This window comes from Bison bison, unplaced genomic scaffold (genome assembly GCF_000754665.1).
Source record: "Bison bison bison isolate TAMUID 2011002044 unplaced genomic scaffold, Bison_UMD1.0 scf7180017864345, whole genome shotgun sequence".
Classification (NCBI taxonomy): Eukaryota; Metazoa; Chordata; class Mammalia; order Artiodactyla; family Bovidae; genus Bison; species Bison bison.
The window spans coordinates 4,364,680-4,379,428 of record NW_011494917.1 but is presented as its reverse complement, the minus strand read 5'-3'; the positions used below and the strand labels follow the sequence as shown (position 1 = coordinate 4,379,428).

Here is a 14,749-nt window from a genome sequence, read left to right as displayed (position 1 = left end):
CTCTCACATCCATACGTGACTACTGGAAGAATCATAGCTTTGACTAGACAGACTTTTATTGGCAAAGTAATGTCTCTGCTTTTGAATATGCTATCTGGGTTGGTCATAACTTTCCTTCCAAGAAGCAAGCATCTTTTAATTTCATGGCTGCAATCACCATCTGCAGTAATTTTGGAGCCCAAGAAAATAAAGTCTGCCACTGTTTCCACTGTTTCCCCATCTATTTGCCATGAAGTGATGGGACCAGATGCCATGATCTTTGTTTTCTGAATGTTGAGCTTTAAGCCAACTTTTTCACTCTCCTCTTTCACTTTCATCAAGAGGCTCTTTAGTTCCTCTTCGCTTTCTGCCATAAGGGTGGTGTCATCTGCATATCTGAGGTTATTGATATTTCTCCCAGCAATCTTGATTCCAGCTTGTGCTTCATCCAGCCCAGCGTTTCTCATGATGTACTCTGCATATAAGATAAAGAATCAGCTGTGTGTATATACATATGCTCTCCCTCTTGACCCTCTCTTCCACCTCCACGCTCAGCCTGCCCATGTTGGTCATCATGGAGCACTACACGGGGCTTCCTGTGCTGTACCGCAGGCTCCCGCTAGCTGTCTGTTTAGCACATGATAGTCTGTGAACCCTAATCTCCCAGTTCATCCCACCCTCCACCCCCGCCCTGTGTCCACACATCTGTTCTCTACATCTGCATCTCTGTTCCTGCCCTGAAACTAGGTTCATTTGTATCATTTCTCTAGTTTCCTTATATGTGCATCAATTTATGATAATTGTTTTTCTCTTTCTGACTCACTTCACTCTGTATGACAGGTCCATTCACATCTCTACCAGTGACCCAGTTTTGTTCCTTTACATGGTTGAGTAATGTTCCATTGTATATACGTACCACATCGTCTTTATCCATTCACCTGTTGATGGACACTTAGGTTGTTCATGTGTGTGTATGTGTGTGTGCGTGAGTGCTCGGTCATGTCCGACTCTTTGCAACCCCACAGAGTGTAGCCTGCCAGGCTCCTCTGTTCATGGGATTTTCCCAGCAAGAACACTGGAGTGGTTTGCCATTTCTTCCTCTATGGAAGAGGTAGTTCATATGGTAGTTCATATGGTAGTTCTGTTTTTGGATATCCCCGTTTTACATATAAAGAAACCGAGACTCATAGAATTTAAGTAATGTGTATGCAAGTATGCAGGAAGAAGCCACTGCATCAGAAAATCCAGCATCTTTTTGCTTTATGATGTTATTTCCTAGTTCACTCTTTTTTATGTATATAGCAAGCCTAATTTCATAAAGAAAGATAAGATCATCAGTGGTTGGATGAGGTTTGTAAGAAACCTGTCATGCCCTCACACTCGCTTAGACTGGGAGAAAGTGGTCTTGTTATAGCCTCGGTAAAGCTTTAAACTAAACGTGTGCTGTTCTTGAAACCAGTGGAAGAAACTCCTCCCATTATCCTCTTCCCCATCCACATATGGAATACAGAAGATGTAAGTCCATCTTACATTTCGTGGACTGTGCATCTCAGGGTTGTTTTTTTTTTTAAACCTCTTTGACTTTGGTAGGTGCTCAGTTGTGTCCAACTCTGGGACCCCATGGACTGTAGCCACCAGGCCCCTCTGTCCATGGGATTCTCCAGCCAAGAATACTGGAGTGGGTTGCCATTTTCTGCTCCAGGGGATCTTCCTGACCTGGGGATCGAACTTGGGTCTTGCACATTGCAGGTAGATACTTTACCATCTGAGCCACCAGGGAAGCCCATAATTGACTTGTGTTTTTCTCATACTTTTTAGACCAAAGTAGGATTCTGGAGGCTCTTCTCCTCTTCTCTGATGACTCAGTGACTCACTTTGAGACTTTGGGGAGGAGCGTCCCTTTTCAGGGCCCCCATTTTCCCATTTTCTCATGCTGCAGGGCCATACTGTCTGAGGTTTCCCTGGTTCAGAGCGATGTAACCCCGGGCCAGTTACTTAAATCTCAGTTCCCTCATCTATAAAGAGGAAATAATCGTTATGCCACATAGAGTTGTGGTGGAATTCAGTGTGATACTGCATAGAAGACGTTTAGTGTTGAGTAACCACTGAGGGAACATTAGCTCGCCCTCCGTTTGTCCTTTAGCTGTTGTTTTCTCTGGCCCAACATAAATAACCTTTCTGTGGAGAGCGTACGGCTTCGTTGCTCTGTATAAGGAAAAGACTGATCGTTAAGCAGGCTCCTCCCATCTGTGGAAACTCAGGTCACATCTCACTACTTCCGGGACACCGTGCATGTCTCCCCTGGGGAGAGCTGTGTTCCCCCTTCCTGCGAATCTAAAAAGTCCCCCTGTTTTCTAGTGACTGGTGTCTTTCTCCCTTACCTAACAGGCCAGGGCCGCATCTTGTATTTGCATCACCAGCATCCAACCACGACCTAGAATAGAGTAGGTACTTGGCAGATGTTGACTGAAAGCAGAAGTGTACATTCATACACGGTGTATATATTTATAAAACATGTAAAAGCATATACACCAAAAGAGATCAGTCGTCACTAGGTGTGGGAGTTACAGGTGGTTTATATTTTATTCTTTTTACTCACGTACATTTTCTAAGATGAACATATATTACTCTAAGATAAACATGTATTACTCTAAAAACAAGTTAGTAAAAACAGCAAAATGCCAAATATCACAGAGCTATTATTTACTGACTTAGTGAAAGAAAGTGAAGTCGCTCAGTCGTGTCCGACTCTTTGCGACCCCATGGACTGTAACCTACCAGGCTTCTCCGTCCATGGGATTCTCCAGGCAAGAATACTGGAGTGGGTTACCATTTCCTTCTCCAGGGGATCTTCCCAACCCAGGGATCAAACCTGAGTCTCCCACATTGGAGGCAGATACTTTAACCTGTGAGCCACCAGGGGATTCTCCATCCCTACTGACTTAGTGGGGATGACAATTCAGAGGGCCTTATTCAGGAATTTGTTCTTCAGTTGGTTTGGTTTGTTGCATGCTCTACTGAATGTAATAAGCCAATTTATTCACCCTTTGAGGGGGCTTCCCTGGTGGCTCAGTGGTAAAGAACCCGCCTGCCAATGCAGGAGACGTGGGTTTGACCCCTGGGTCAGGAAGATCTCCTGGAGAAGGAAATGGCAACCCACTCCAATTTTTGGCCTGGAAAATCCCGTGGACAGAGGAGCCTGGTGGGCTAGAGTCCATGGGGTCCCAAAAATCAGACACAACTGAGCAACTAAAACAACTTAGCGGTGGACACTTAGGATTACCAGAGGAGCAATTTCACAGTCCGGATAGTGATGTGCAAATTATATTCGGGTGAACTCTGGCAGCCATTCCTAGTTCTTTCCTGCTTGTGCTCCTGTTGAGTTTGTGCATCCAGGCTGATTTTCCCCTCCTTTCTGTCCTGATCTGTCTCCACGCCACAGTCCCTTCCCCCGCAGCAGGACTCGGCTCCAGAGACACTGTACACTGAGGTAGGGACCGCGGCACCAGCTGTGGCCAGCAGGGTTCACAGAAACTGCTCAGCCCCAGGCCCTGCTATCTCGGCCGGAACCTGCCCATGGCTGGAGGCGAGGGCCCAGGAACACCCCCAGCCCAGTTCAGAGACAGCCGAGGGACACTTGCAGAGTCGCTTTTCCCGCCAAGTGTCCTCATATAAACTTGACGCATCCGCTTGCCTTGTTTTGATGTTTGTATCTCTCAGTGGAAGGGATATGATAAGTGTGAACACAAGAATGGCCTCCTTGGTGGCTCAGATGGTAAAGAATCTGCCTGCAATGCAGGAGACGCCTGGTCAGAAAGGTCCCCTGGAGGAGGAAATGGCGACCCACTCCAGTATTCTTGCCTGGAGAATCCCATGGACAGAGGTTTTTGTCCATGGGGTCGCAAAGAGTCAGACATAACTAAGCAACTAACACTTTTAACTTTCACATGAAAATGTTAGTATTTAGCTCCTCAAAGAAGGTGACCGTAGCCTTCTCAAGCCCTGGGTACCATTAGTTTATGGGTTTGCTTGTTCACACCTACAACTGATTTCCTGCGTACCTACCTAGCACCAGCCACGAGGCAGTGCTGTGAGATGACTAATGGTTTGTGATCTCAGAATCTGCTGGGAGAAATGGAGGTGTTGATGTGGGGGCTGAGCCATAGAGGTCTGAACCGCACCTCAGAGAAGGAAGGACTCACAGAGCCCCACTCAGCAGCTGGAAGGACAGGATGTCTCAAACCTTGCTAATCTGAGATGTCTGAGGGTGTCATTTTCATATTCCCCTATGAATTTGGCGTTTTGTTTTTAGAATGTTATGCCTCAGTGTGAGTTATCTTACTGTGGTTTACTTTTGGGCTGCTTAAAACTATCAGAAGTCCTTCCTGCAAAGTAAAAAATGAAGTTGCAGATAAATACACAGGGCGTTCGTCCTGCCTCAGTCATTGTAACCCTGAAAGTGCCGGTAGGATTTGTACATTGTAATGGGCATGTGTTGTTTGTACTCTGTACCTGGACACTGCCTTCTCGTTACCTAGACTAAGTTCTCCTTCCAGTGCAAGAAACATACCTGAAATTGTATTCATAAGATATTTGAAATCATGGGGCATTTGTACTTTCCCATTACATTGAGCAGGTCTTACTTAAAGAACAGCATTCCCTCCTACGTTTGAAAACTTATTATCAAGGAAAGAGGAGAGGTAAGGAGCCCTGGACTGCAGTCCCAGTGAGCTCTGTGACACTGGGCACATTCTTTAACTTGGGTGTCATTTCACTCCTCTGTGATAGGGGAGTGACCAGATAGGAAATCTGGTCCTTTTATCTCTACATCCTATGACTCTTGTTATTCTTGTATTCTCATTTAAGGAACTTGGCATAGACCCAGAAGATAGCAAAGAAAACTATTTAAAGATTGGGAGAAAGAGAGCCTCCAAAAACAGGTCTAAAGACTTTTTTTTTGAAGGTCCAGTGGCTCTCACCAAGGCATGTGACGGAATTTTTATGAATCGAGCCGCTTCTGTAATTCCCTCTGAGAATAGCCCAAGAGAGTGCACTTTCATCATATCAGCCAAGATTTAGGTTACAGGGTAGGGATGTGAGACACCGGAGAGTTTGTCGGCTTGCCTTATTTGGATATTTTTGAGAAAATAGTAGATGGCTCTCTTTCTGGGACAGCGCGCGTGCAGTCTTGCCTAGAAACCAGGAGTGAACTGGAGCAGCCAGACTTAAGATGTGTGCAGCGACCTCCCAGAAAGCAGAGCTCACGTGGCGTTCTGGAAGCTTCCCTGCTCTGGGATGAGCAGTGGAGCCGCTGAGCCATGGGCATCTGCCTGGGTCAGTGAGGAGAATGCATGAGGACAGAGCTTTTCCCAACGCTGAGGTAAGAGCAGGAACCAGGTGGGGCTGGGAGATGCTGGGTCTACTGCAGAGAAGGTTCTTCTCCCCAGAGATGCTTCAGGGCCACGGCCACAGCTCCTCATGGCCCCTGGCCCTTATTCTAGGCTCACTTGAAACACACTTCACCCTGGCTCTAGCTTGTACTTTACATTTGTCAGCTAGTGAACAGACTTGGAACTTTTAACACGGAAGGGACTTCATCTCCCAATTTACAGATGAGGAAGCTGAGGCCCAGAGAGGCTCAGTGGAGCCTGATGTTGCACAGACAGGTAGCAGCCTGGGTCTCCCAATCCCCAAGCTCTCTTTTCTACTCCCTGCTAGTTTTGTGGTTTCCTTGGAGATGTCCACATGTATAAATTATCTGCTTCCCTGTATTGCACGGGCTGATTGCGATGTTTGGTGTTTTTATGTTTTGATAAGCTTCTGTGCTAATTCCTTACTCTTATCTCATCTTACCCCCCTCGACCCTTGCAGCCCTGTGCTTAGCCTTTTCATGGGTTCATTTTTGATCTTCAGAACTCTTTTCATTCTGTTACCCATTTGACAGTAACGAGCTGTCATCTGTGTTGGATCTGAAACTTGACGTTTAACTGTGGGCTTCATGACGTCCCAGGGAGTCCCTTGCTTGTACCTAGTAACCAGGGCGGTACTTTGCACATAGACTCATAGGTGGAGTGAATGAATGAAGGAAATGAATGACGTCTGATACTGAGACAATGCTGTCATAGTGGCTTATCAACTAGCCCTTAATAATATTCAGCTTTTTGAAAAGACGTGTTTGGGGTTCCCTGAGCTTCCAATAGGTGAAAGTCTGGATCTTAAGTCCTTGTGGTTGAATGTGGAATGAAGGGTAGCTGTGGTCTTTCTAGATGTGAATGCCAAGACTATCACTGTCTACAGCCCCAGGAAGGAGACAGAGGCCAAGGCAAGGAGGGCCTGGCAACTCCAGCCTGGAGCATCCCTTTTGCTTGCCAGAGGTTTACCCTGTGTCGCATCCTTAGTGGAGTGGGCAGCTTGGTAGAAAACAGCCATTGGGGTGTGCTGGGAGGGGAGGTGGGGAGCTGGGCACTCCTTAGTTGGGGCCAGAGCTGGGCTCTGTGTGCCATTGCTAATGCAGCTGCAGAAGCCCCTCAGCTTCTGAGGCTGATCAGATCACAGAGACCCCACAGCAAGGTCAGGTCCATCAGGTTTGGAGGAATTGGGGCTGCCGGCTCCCCGGGGGTGTTTTCACCACATGAGATAGAGAGAGAGCCGCTGAGCCTGTGCGGGAACAGTGTCCCATGCTTCACTGACTGCTGCGTGTTTCCCTCTGAGACTTGCAGAGAAGAGTCCTGCCGTCTGCAGAGCCTTGGGAGAACCAGTGGTGTCTGCGGGGAGAGAACAGGCAATCTAAAAGAGATTCTGACCTGACCGCAGAATTCACAAGGACCCCTTTAAATGGTCGTCTGTATTTGAGGACATTTATAGTTATTTTGGGGCTTCCCAGGTGGCACTGGGGGTAAAGGACCTACCTGCCAGTGTAGGAGACATAAGAGACCTGGGTTCGATTCCTGGGTGGGGAAGATCCCCTGGAGGAGGGCGTGGCAACCCACTCCAGCATTCCTGCCTGGAGAATCCCACGGACAGAGGAGCCCGGCGGGCTACAGTCAGTCCTTGGTGTCTCTAAGAGTCGGGCACGACTGAGCGGCTTGGCACACACGCATCGTTATTTGGTTCTTAAAAACAAAGGCATTTGAAAAATACGTGTTGAGAATCATCCTGTCTGTGAAAGTTTGGAGTATCTGTATCCACAGAGAAATGGTATTCCAAGCATACATAGAAAATTATGCCCCCTGCGCCCCCGCTGACCACACAGTGTTCCGCTTTGTAAAGGAAAGGGAACAGGATTAAGGGAAAGCAAAATTCCTTCCTTATCTGATAACAACTGTAGCATGATTGCTTTTCCAAAAATTTATGGGGATTTTATTTGGCTTTGGAATCCTAAGCATTGTATGTTTCACTTCGTTCATCATCAGAGTGCAGGGCTAGAGATGGTAGATCGATGATGTTCTGGATGTCGTGTTGTTTGGGGTTTACTTAGTGCTCAGTGAGGGGTTTGGAAGTTGTACAGTTTTCTCCTGGATACGTACTGAATCAGAGGGAAAGCTGGGAACCTGGGTCCCCAGTTTCCTGTTGTACTTTCCCCACTGTGTCAAGTTGCAGAAAAAGTAGGGCACATTCAAAACAGTCCCTTGGCAATGTAATGCCAGGTTACAGATAGGACTCTGATCCCAGCAGTTATGTAATTGGGTATCAATCTATCGAATCAAAGTACCCACCCACACAGCATTACCTGCTTTCAAAAATGACGTGAGCCCAGGTAGCCGTTCCACTCTGCACAGATCACGTGTTATCAGCCTTTCTGCTTCTTTTCATTGTCAGTTAGGAAACTCCTCAGAGAAAATTCAGCTTCCATTTTAACATTCATTTTACAGCATGCATTTCCTTCTGTAAGTTCTCCAGCACTGTGTTCTGTAATAAACTCCTACAAGTAGTTTCTACATGTAGATTTCAGGGAACTTGAGTGAGATGCTTTTAGTGTAAGAAGTCATTCTGAGAAATTCTTTTTCACTACCCATCTGGAAAATACCAGCCTCCTTTAAACAGAGACTTAGAACTCGATGACCTAAAAGAAGGAACAGGTTTTGTGGCTTTTGAAGCTTGGAGAGGGGGGTAGGAGTGGTAATTTGATTTTCCTGAGGCTTTAAAAATAACCTTCTGAAAAGAACGACTGGTTCGTTCTTTGGCCAAATGTCCTGGGATTCTGTAATCATTGATTTAATAAATTTAAGTGCTTGCAGAAAAATGAGCGGCCAGACGTGACTTAGATGAATGATGTGAGGTTTGTCTTCTTAGATTTATGATTTGGGCAGTGGTTCAGAAATGGGGTTCCAGAACTCACCACTGATTTTCAAAAGACCTTAAAGTGGTTCTTGGCAAAGTTATAGTTAGATGATGCAATCATTTAAAAGGACCCCACTTACTGCAGAAGCTGCGAGAAAGGGCTCGTTCACGCCCTGGAAGGGACACGCCTTCCTCAGCCACCTCTCTAAGCTCCACATGGGAGCTTCCAAATGACCACAGCCAGTCTCCTTACTGCAGTGACCTCTCTAGAGTCAGCTGCCAATATGGTGCCAGTAATTTACAAACAGACCCTCGTCAATTATCTTTATGAAACTAACTCACATAATTACAACACAAGCCATCAAACACACAAGAATTAACATGGGCAAATGTTTTTTTCATATTAATAGACTGTGTGAAGTACCTTATGAGTGTAACCCCAGCCATGTCCTTCTTAGAAATGGTCCACTCTGCAAATTTTTCCATTAATTACCTCTTCTTCCTGCCCTGCTCTGTGAAACGCTGTTTAATTAAAGGGTCTGTTCCGTAGTTGTGGATCTTAATGGCCCGATTAATGGTCACTCCTGCCTTCTGCTGCTCTGCTCTTTCTGTTACAGACCCTACCCGGCAAGTGCTTTGAAGACTTATAAGCAAAGCACTTCATCTCATTGGAACTTCAGTCTGTCTCTCTATAAAATGAGGGAGTTGTGCTAAATGATACAAGTTGGATTGTGTTTCCAGGATTTACAGCTCACTCTGATGGTAAAAGAAATACTCCCTCAACATCTATTCCTGTTTGGGCTCAACAAACAACAAACAGTATCGAAGTAATTTAGTTTGGTGACTACTTCTCTGCTTCTCCTCTCAAACGAATTCAATCTATTCTCTTTCCCTTTAGCTTTTAAATCACTGAAAAGCGGAAGTGTTAGTTGCTCAGTTGTGTCCAACTCTTTGTGACCCATAACATGAACTGTAGCCCACCAGGCTCCTGTGTCCGTGGAATTCTCCAGGCAAGAATACTGGAGTGGGTTGCCATTTCTTCTCCAGGAGATCTTCCTGACCCAGAGATGGAACCCCGGTCTCCTGCATTGCAGGCAGATTCTTTACCTAAGCCACCAGGGAGGGTTTTGAATTTTTTTCACTGAAAGGCTGTCTCACTATTTGGCATCTTGGTTCAGTTCAGTTCAGTCACTCAGTCGTGTCCGACTCTTTGCGACCCCATGGACTGCAGCACGCTAGGCCTCCCAGTCCATCAACAACTCCCGGAGTTTACTCAAACTCTTGTCCATTGAGTCGGTGATGCCATCCAACAATCTCATCCTCTGTCATCCCCTTCTTCCTGCCTTCAATCTTTCCCAGCATCAGGGTCTTTTCAAATGAGTCAGTTCTTTGCATCAGGTGGCCAAAGTATTGGAGTTTCAGCTTCAGTATCAGTCCTTCCAATGAATATTCAGGACTGATTTCTCTCTGAGAGATCCTCCCCTGAGATCCTCTGTCTGAGTTAATCCTCCCCATTTATATACATCTTTTAGAAGGTTTTAAAATAACCCTATTTCCTTCCCTAGATCTTTTATTTGAATGGGCCCTGCAATTTTCATGCTGAAGTATTTTTTGTTTTTCCACTATACCATGATCTTTATTTTTTTATTTTTTGATGTGAACCATTTTTAAAGTCTTTATTGAGTTTGCTATAATATTGTTTCTATGTTGTGTTTTGGTTTTTTGGCTGTAAGGTACATGGGATCTGAGCTCCCCAACCAGGGATGGAATCCACACCCCCTCCATTGGAAGGTGGAGTCTTAACCCCTGGATCACCAGGGAAGTCCTCTGAACCATGATCTTTAGATGTTCTTTGTCACCCAACGCTGTAATTCTTTGCTTTTTCCTCAACCCTGCCCTTGATCCTTAAAAGGCAGTCTCATTCCCCGCCTCTTTACACGTCTTTCTCACCACTCACTCACGTGCTCTAAAATCTAAAAGTCCTCTGTCAAAGAATAGGCCAAGTTTAGATTCAGAGACCCCGTTCATTCTCTTGATCTTTAACATTGGTTCATGTTTTCAGAGTGGCTAGGGCAGCACACTCACCTCAAATGAAGAACAGTGCCTGCCTTGTAGTAGGTTTTCATAAATATTTGTAAGTGAATCGATGTATCTAGTAACCCTGTGAACATCTGTGAACCAAGAAATAAGACACCCCCAAAACACGAAGGGCCAGGCTTTACCAAAGACTTTGCTAAAATATAATGGAGGAGAGCCTTCTCGTCTTGGTATTGAGTATAAAGAAGAATCAAACCAAATTAGTCATAAGAATTTAGTGAAGTATGCAAAATTACACACTGGTATCTGCCAACAGAAGCCTTAATTTCTTAACACAGGAAAGCAAAAACTTCCTAAGCTAGAACACCTGGATACACACTTCATATTCTAGTTTATTTTTTTTTTAATCTCGCATAGGCCAGACATGTTATATATTGGGTTGGCAAAAAAGTCTGTTTAAGGTCAGCAGCTAATGCAAAGACCCGAACGAATTTTTTGGCCAATCCAATACATACTCAATTATTGCTGGATGAGTGAATGGGTGGATGAAATGAGCGTCTAAGAGAGATGCAAAGCGTCCTGAACAGACAGCATGGGAGAGGAGAGGAGACTCTACCCGGCTTTGTGGTCTGAGATATGAATCTTAACTTCTCTGAGCTTCTGATTCCTGCTCTATGAAGTGCAAATGCGTGTAGCCGAGCCGTCAGTCTTCACTGTGGGACATTACAAGAAACACAGAACTTGCATTCACAGGACACCCCGTGAATGTCCTCTTACCCAGTTTGGGTGAAGGTACTGCCCTCGGGCTTCAGTTCACAGAGGGTTGCTTAGGAAAATGAAAGTTTGAAACTATTAATACATGGGATAAATGTATGAGGCGGTATAGTGAGTTGGTGAATACGGGATGTGTATTTGCAAAATTGAGCATAATGCATTTTTTTTGGCCAACAGGTTTGTGTTAAAACTCTTCACTGTCTTGTGTGGTTCGTTGTCACTGAGAAAAAGTACAGCAGAAATGAAGTGCAAATATAAAAAAGGAAATCCATTTAAAACAACATTCTGTCACAAATTTTAAATATTTTTTAAAGTCAGTAACTTCACTAAAATGCCCCAAATGTAAATAGAAACACTTCTCACCCCACTTATCCCTTCCGCATTGGGAAATTCCGTAAGCTTTAATGGAACTCCTGTTTGAAACATGGGCCTGTGAATTAGCTACTGTGTTAGTCCCTTAGTCGTTTCAACTCTTTGCTACCCCATGGACTGTAGCCTGCCAGGCTCCTCTATCCGTGGAATTCTCCAGGCAAAAATCACTGCTGCTGCTACTGCTGCTAAGTCGCTTCAGTCGTGTCCGACTCTGTGCGACCCCATAGACGGAAGCCCACCAGGCTCCCACATCCCTGGGATTCTCCAGGCAAGAACACTGGAGTGGGTTGCCATTTCCTTCTCCAGTGCATGAAAGAGAAAAGTGAAAGTGAAGTCTCTCAGTCGTGTCCGACTCTTATAAGGCGACCCCATGGACTGCAGCCTACCAGGCTCCTCCATCCAAAGACAAATCCATTTTCTGTTGCATTCTCTTTCTGCCCACTAGAGGGCAGCAATCATGCGCAGGGAAAGGGAAATTACTCCAGTACTAGCAAAGTTTCTTAATCAACACTAGCCTTTCTGAGAATACCTAAAAAGTCCCTCAAATTCCCATTAGACTTCTTAGACAATCAGATTCCCTTCCTCTTTTCTAAAATACTTAGAGAAATTTGATAACTGCCTTTGAAGTTATCTGTTGACTTGGCCAAACATATTCATTTGAAATATGAACATAACCATATCCCTAAAAATGACATTTATGTGAAAATTGTGTTTTAGTCATATATTTCTGTGTTTCAAACTACTCCAAAATGTCGGGGTTTTAAACCTATCTCTCAATTCTCTTGGTATCAGAATTCTGGGCAGTTCTGCTTCATGTGATGTTGTCTGGGACTGTGTTCATCACCCAGGGGCTTAAATGCGCTGGAATGTCCAAACTGGCTCGCTCTGCTGGCTGGCAGTTGATCCTGGCTGCTGCCTGGAAGTTCAGCAGGGACCATTAACCAGAGCATCCAATTATCATTCTTCCTGTGGCTTAGACATCTCAGAGCATGGCAGCTGGTTTCCAAGAGGGACCATCCCAAGGATGAGCATCCCAGAAGGAGGGAGCATTCCCGAACACAGGAAGCAGAAGTTTCCAGCCCAGACATGGCTTTCTCCAGCCCTCTAAATACTAACAGTAGTCACAGAGTCAGCCTAGATTCAAGGAGAGGAAATCAGCTCCATCTCCTGACGTGAGGAGCAGCCTGGATAACAGGGAGGAGAGAAACAGTGTGGACCTTCTTTCAGTTCAGTTCAGTTCAGTCGCTCAGTTGTGTCTGACTCTTTGCGACCCCATGGACTGCAGCACGCCAGGCCTCCTTGTCCATCACCAACTTCTGGAGTTTACTCAAACTCATGGACTCATGTCCATTAGTTGGTGATGCCATCCAACCATCTCATCCTCTGTTGTCCTCTTCTCCTCCCGCCCCCAATCTTTCCCAGCATCAGGGTCTTTTCAAATGAGTCAGCTCTTCGCATCAGGTGTCAAAGTATTGGAGCTTCAGCTTCAACATCAGTCCTTCCAATGAACACCCAGGACTGATCTCCTTTAGGATGGACTGGTTGGATCTCCTTGTAGTCTAAGGGACTCTCAAGAGACTTCTCCAACACCACAGTTCAAAAGCATCAATTCTTCTGCGCTCAGCTTTCCTTGTAGTCCAACTCTCATATCCATACATGACTACTGGAAAAATCATAGCTTTGACTAGCCGGACCTTTGTTGACAAAGTAATGTCACTGCTTTTTAATATGCTGTCTAGGTTGGTCATAGCTTTTCTTCCAGGGAGCAAGCCTCTTTTAATTTCATGGCTGCAATCACCATCTGCAGTGATTTTGGAGCCCCCCAAAATAAAGTCTGTTACTGTTTCCATTGTTTCCCCGTCTATTTGCCATGAAGTGATGAGACCGGATGCCATGATCTTAGTTTTCTGGATGTTGAGGACAATCTCTGGAGACCAAAAAGTGGAGTCCAGTTAAGACAAAGGCTATTTCTTTGATAATGAACAAGGACCGTCTGTAGAGCACAGGAAGCTCTGCTCAGTGTTATGTGGCAGCCTGGATGGGAGGGGATTTTAGGGGAGAATGGGTTGGGAAGATGCCCTGGAGAAGGGAATGGCAACCCACTCCAGTATCCTTGCCTGGAGAATTCCATGGATAGAGGAGCCTGGTGGGCTTCAGTCCATGGGGTCGCAAAGAGTCAGACATGACTGAGCAACTCTCCCTCCCTCACTCATATGTGTGTATAGTTGAGTTGCTTTGCTGTCCACCTGAAACTATTACAACATTGTTAACTGGCTAAACTCCAATATAAAGTAAAAAGTTAAAAAATTTGAAAAAGATAAAATAAGAAAAAGTCTGTTTCTTACCTTTTGGGAAGATAATTATAAGTCATAAGGGGTGCAAAGAAATATTTCTTTACTTACTAAATAAGAATTTCTTCTCGATGTGGTATCTTAAGAAGATGCATATCAGTCACTCCTGTGTTGTCCCCTCTCTGCAGAACTGTTGCCTAACGCAGTAAAAAATGGCCAGAGGATCAGTGTCCGACGAAGAAATGCTGGAGCTCAGAGAAGCTTTTGCCAAAGTGGGTGAGTGAACCTGATACCTCAAGTCACACAATTCTCTACTTTTTTAGTAGCTTCAGGACAGAATCAATGACTGGTAACATGAGCAAAATAGTAGAAAGGGCAGGAATACTGTGCTATTGATTACAGGAGCTAGGGAAATATTTTTGAAAGCTATTCTTCAAGAAAATTACTTCTTTCTCTATCAAAACATGGCATATGAGCCCTTTTTCACCTGTAGCTTTTCCTGGAAATGACCACTAAGTCTCAGCTTTTATAGCTTGTCTTTTTTTTTAAAATTTCCTTTGTTTTTACAGTATTCCTTATTTCCCAGATGACTCAGTGGTAAAGAATCCATCTACCATCTAGTAAGAGATTCGGGTTTGATCCCTGGGTCGGGAAGATCCCCTGGAGAAGGAACTGGCAGCCCTCTCCAGTATTCTTGCCTAGAGAATCCCATGGACAGAGGAGCCTGGTGGGCTACAGTCCACGGGGTCTCTGTAGAGTCAGATATATAACTTAGTGACTGCTGCTGCTGCTAAGTCGCTTCAGTCGTGTCCGACTCTGTGTGACCCCATAGATGGCAGCCCACCAGGCTCCGCCATCCCTGGGATTCTCCAGGCAAGAACACTGGAGTGGGTTGCCATTTCCTTCTCCAGTGCATGAAAGTGAAAAGTGAAAGTGAAGTCGCTGAGTCGTGTCCGACTCTTAGCGACCTCATGGACTGCAGCCCACCAGGCTCCTCCGTCCATGGGATTTTCCAG

The 14,749-nt window shown here is 45.2% G+C and overlaps 1 protein-coding gene across 1 annotated transcript in view; it reads left to right on the top strand.

Moving 5' to 3' along the window:
• LCP1 (lymphocyte cytosolic protein 1 (L-plastin)) overlaps window positions 1-14,749 on the top strand; it is a 65,901-nt gene that overhangs the window by 9,377 nt on the left and 41,775 nt on the right. The window contains exon 2 of the mRNA XM_010854634.1: window positions 13,922-14,009. Coding sequence (XP_010852936.1) covers window positions 13,946-14,009 — 64 coding nt within the window. The 5' untranslated portion in view covers window positions 13,922-13,945. The remainder of the gene's footprint in view (window positions 1-13,921; window positions 14,010-14,749) is intronic.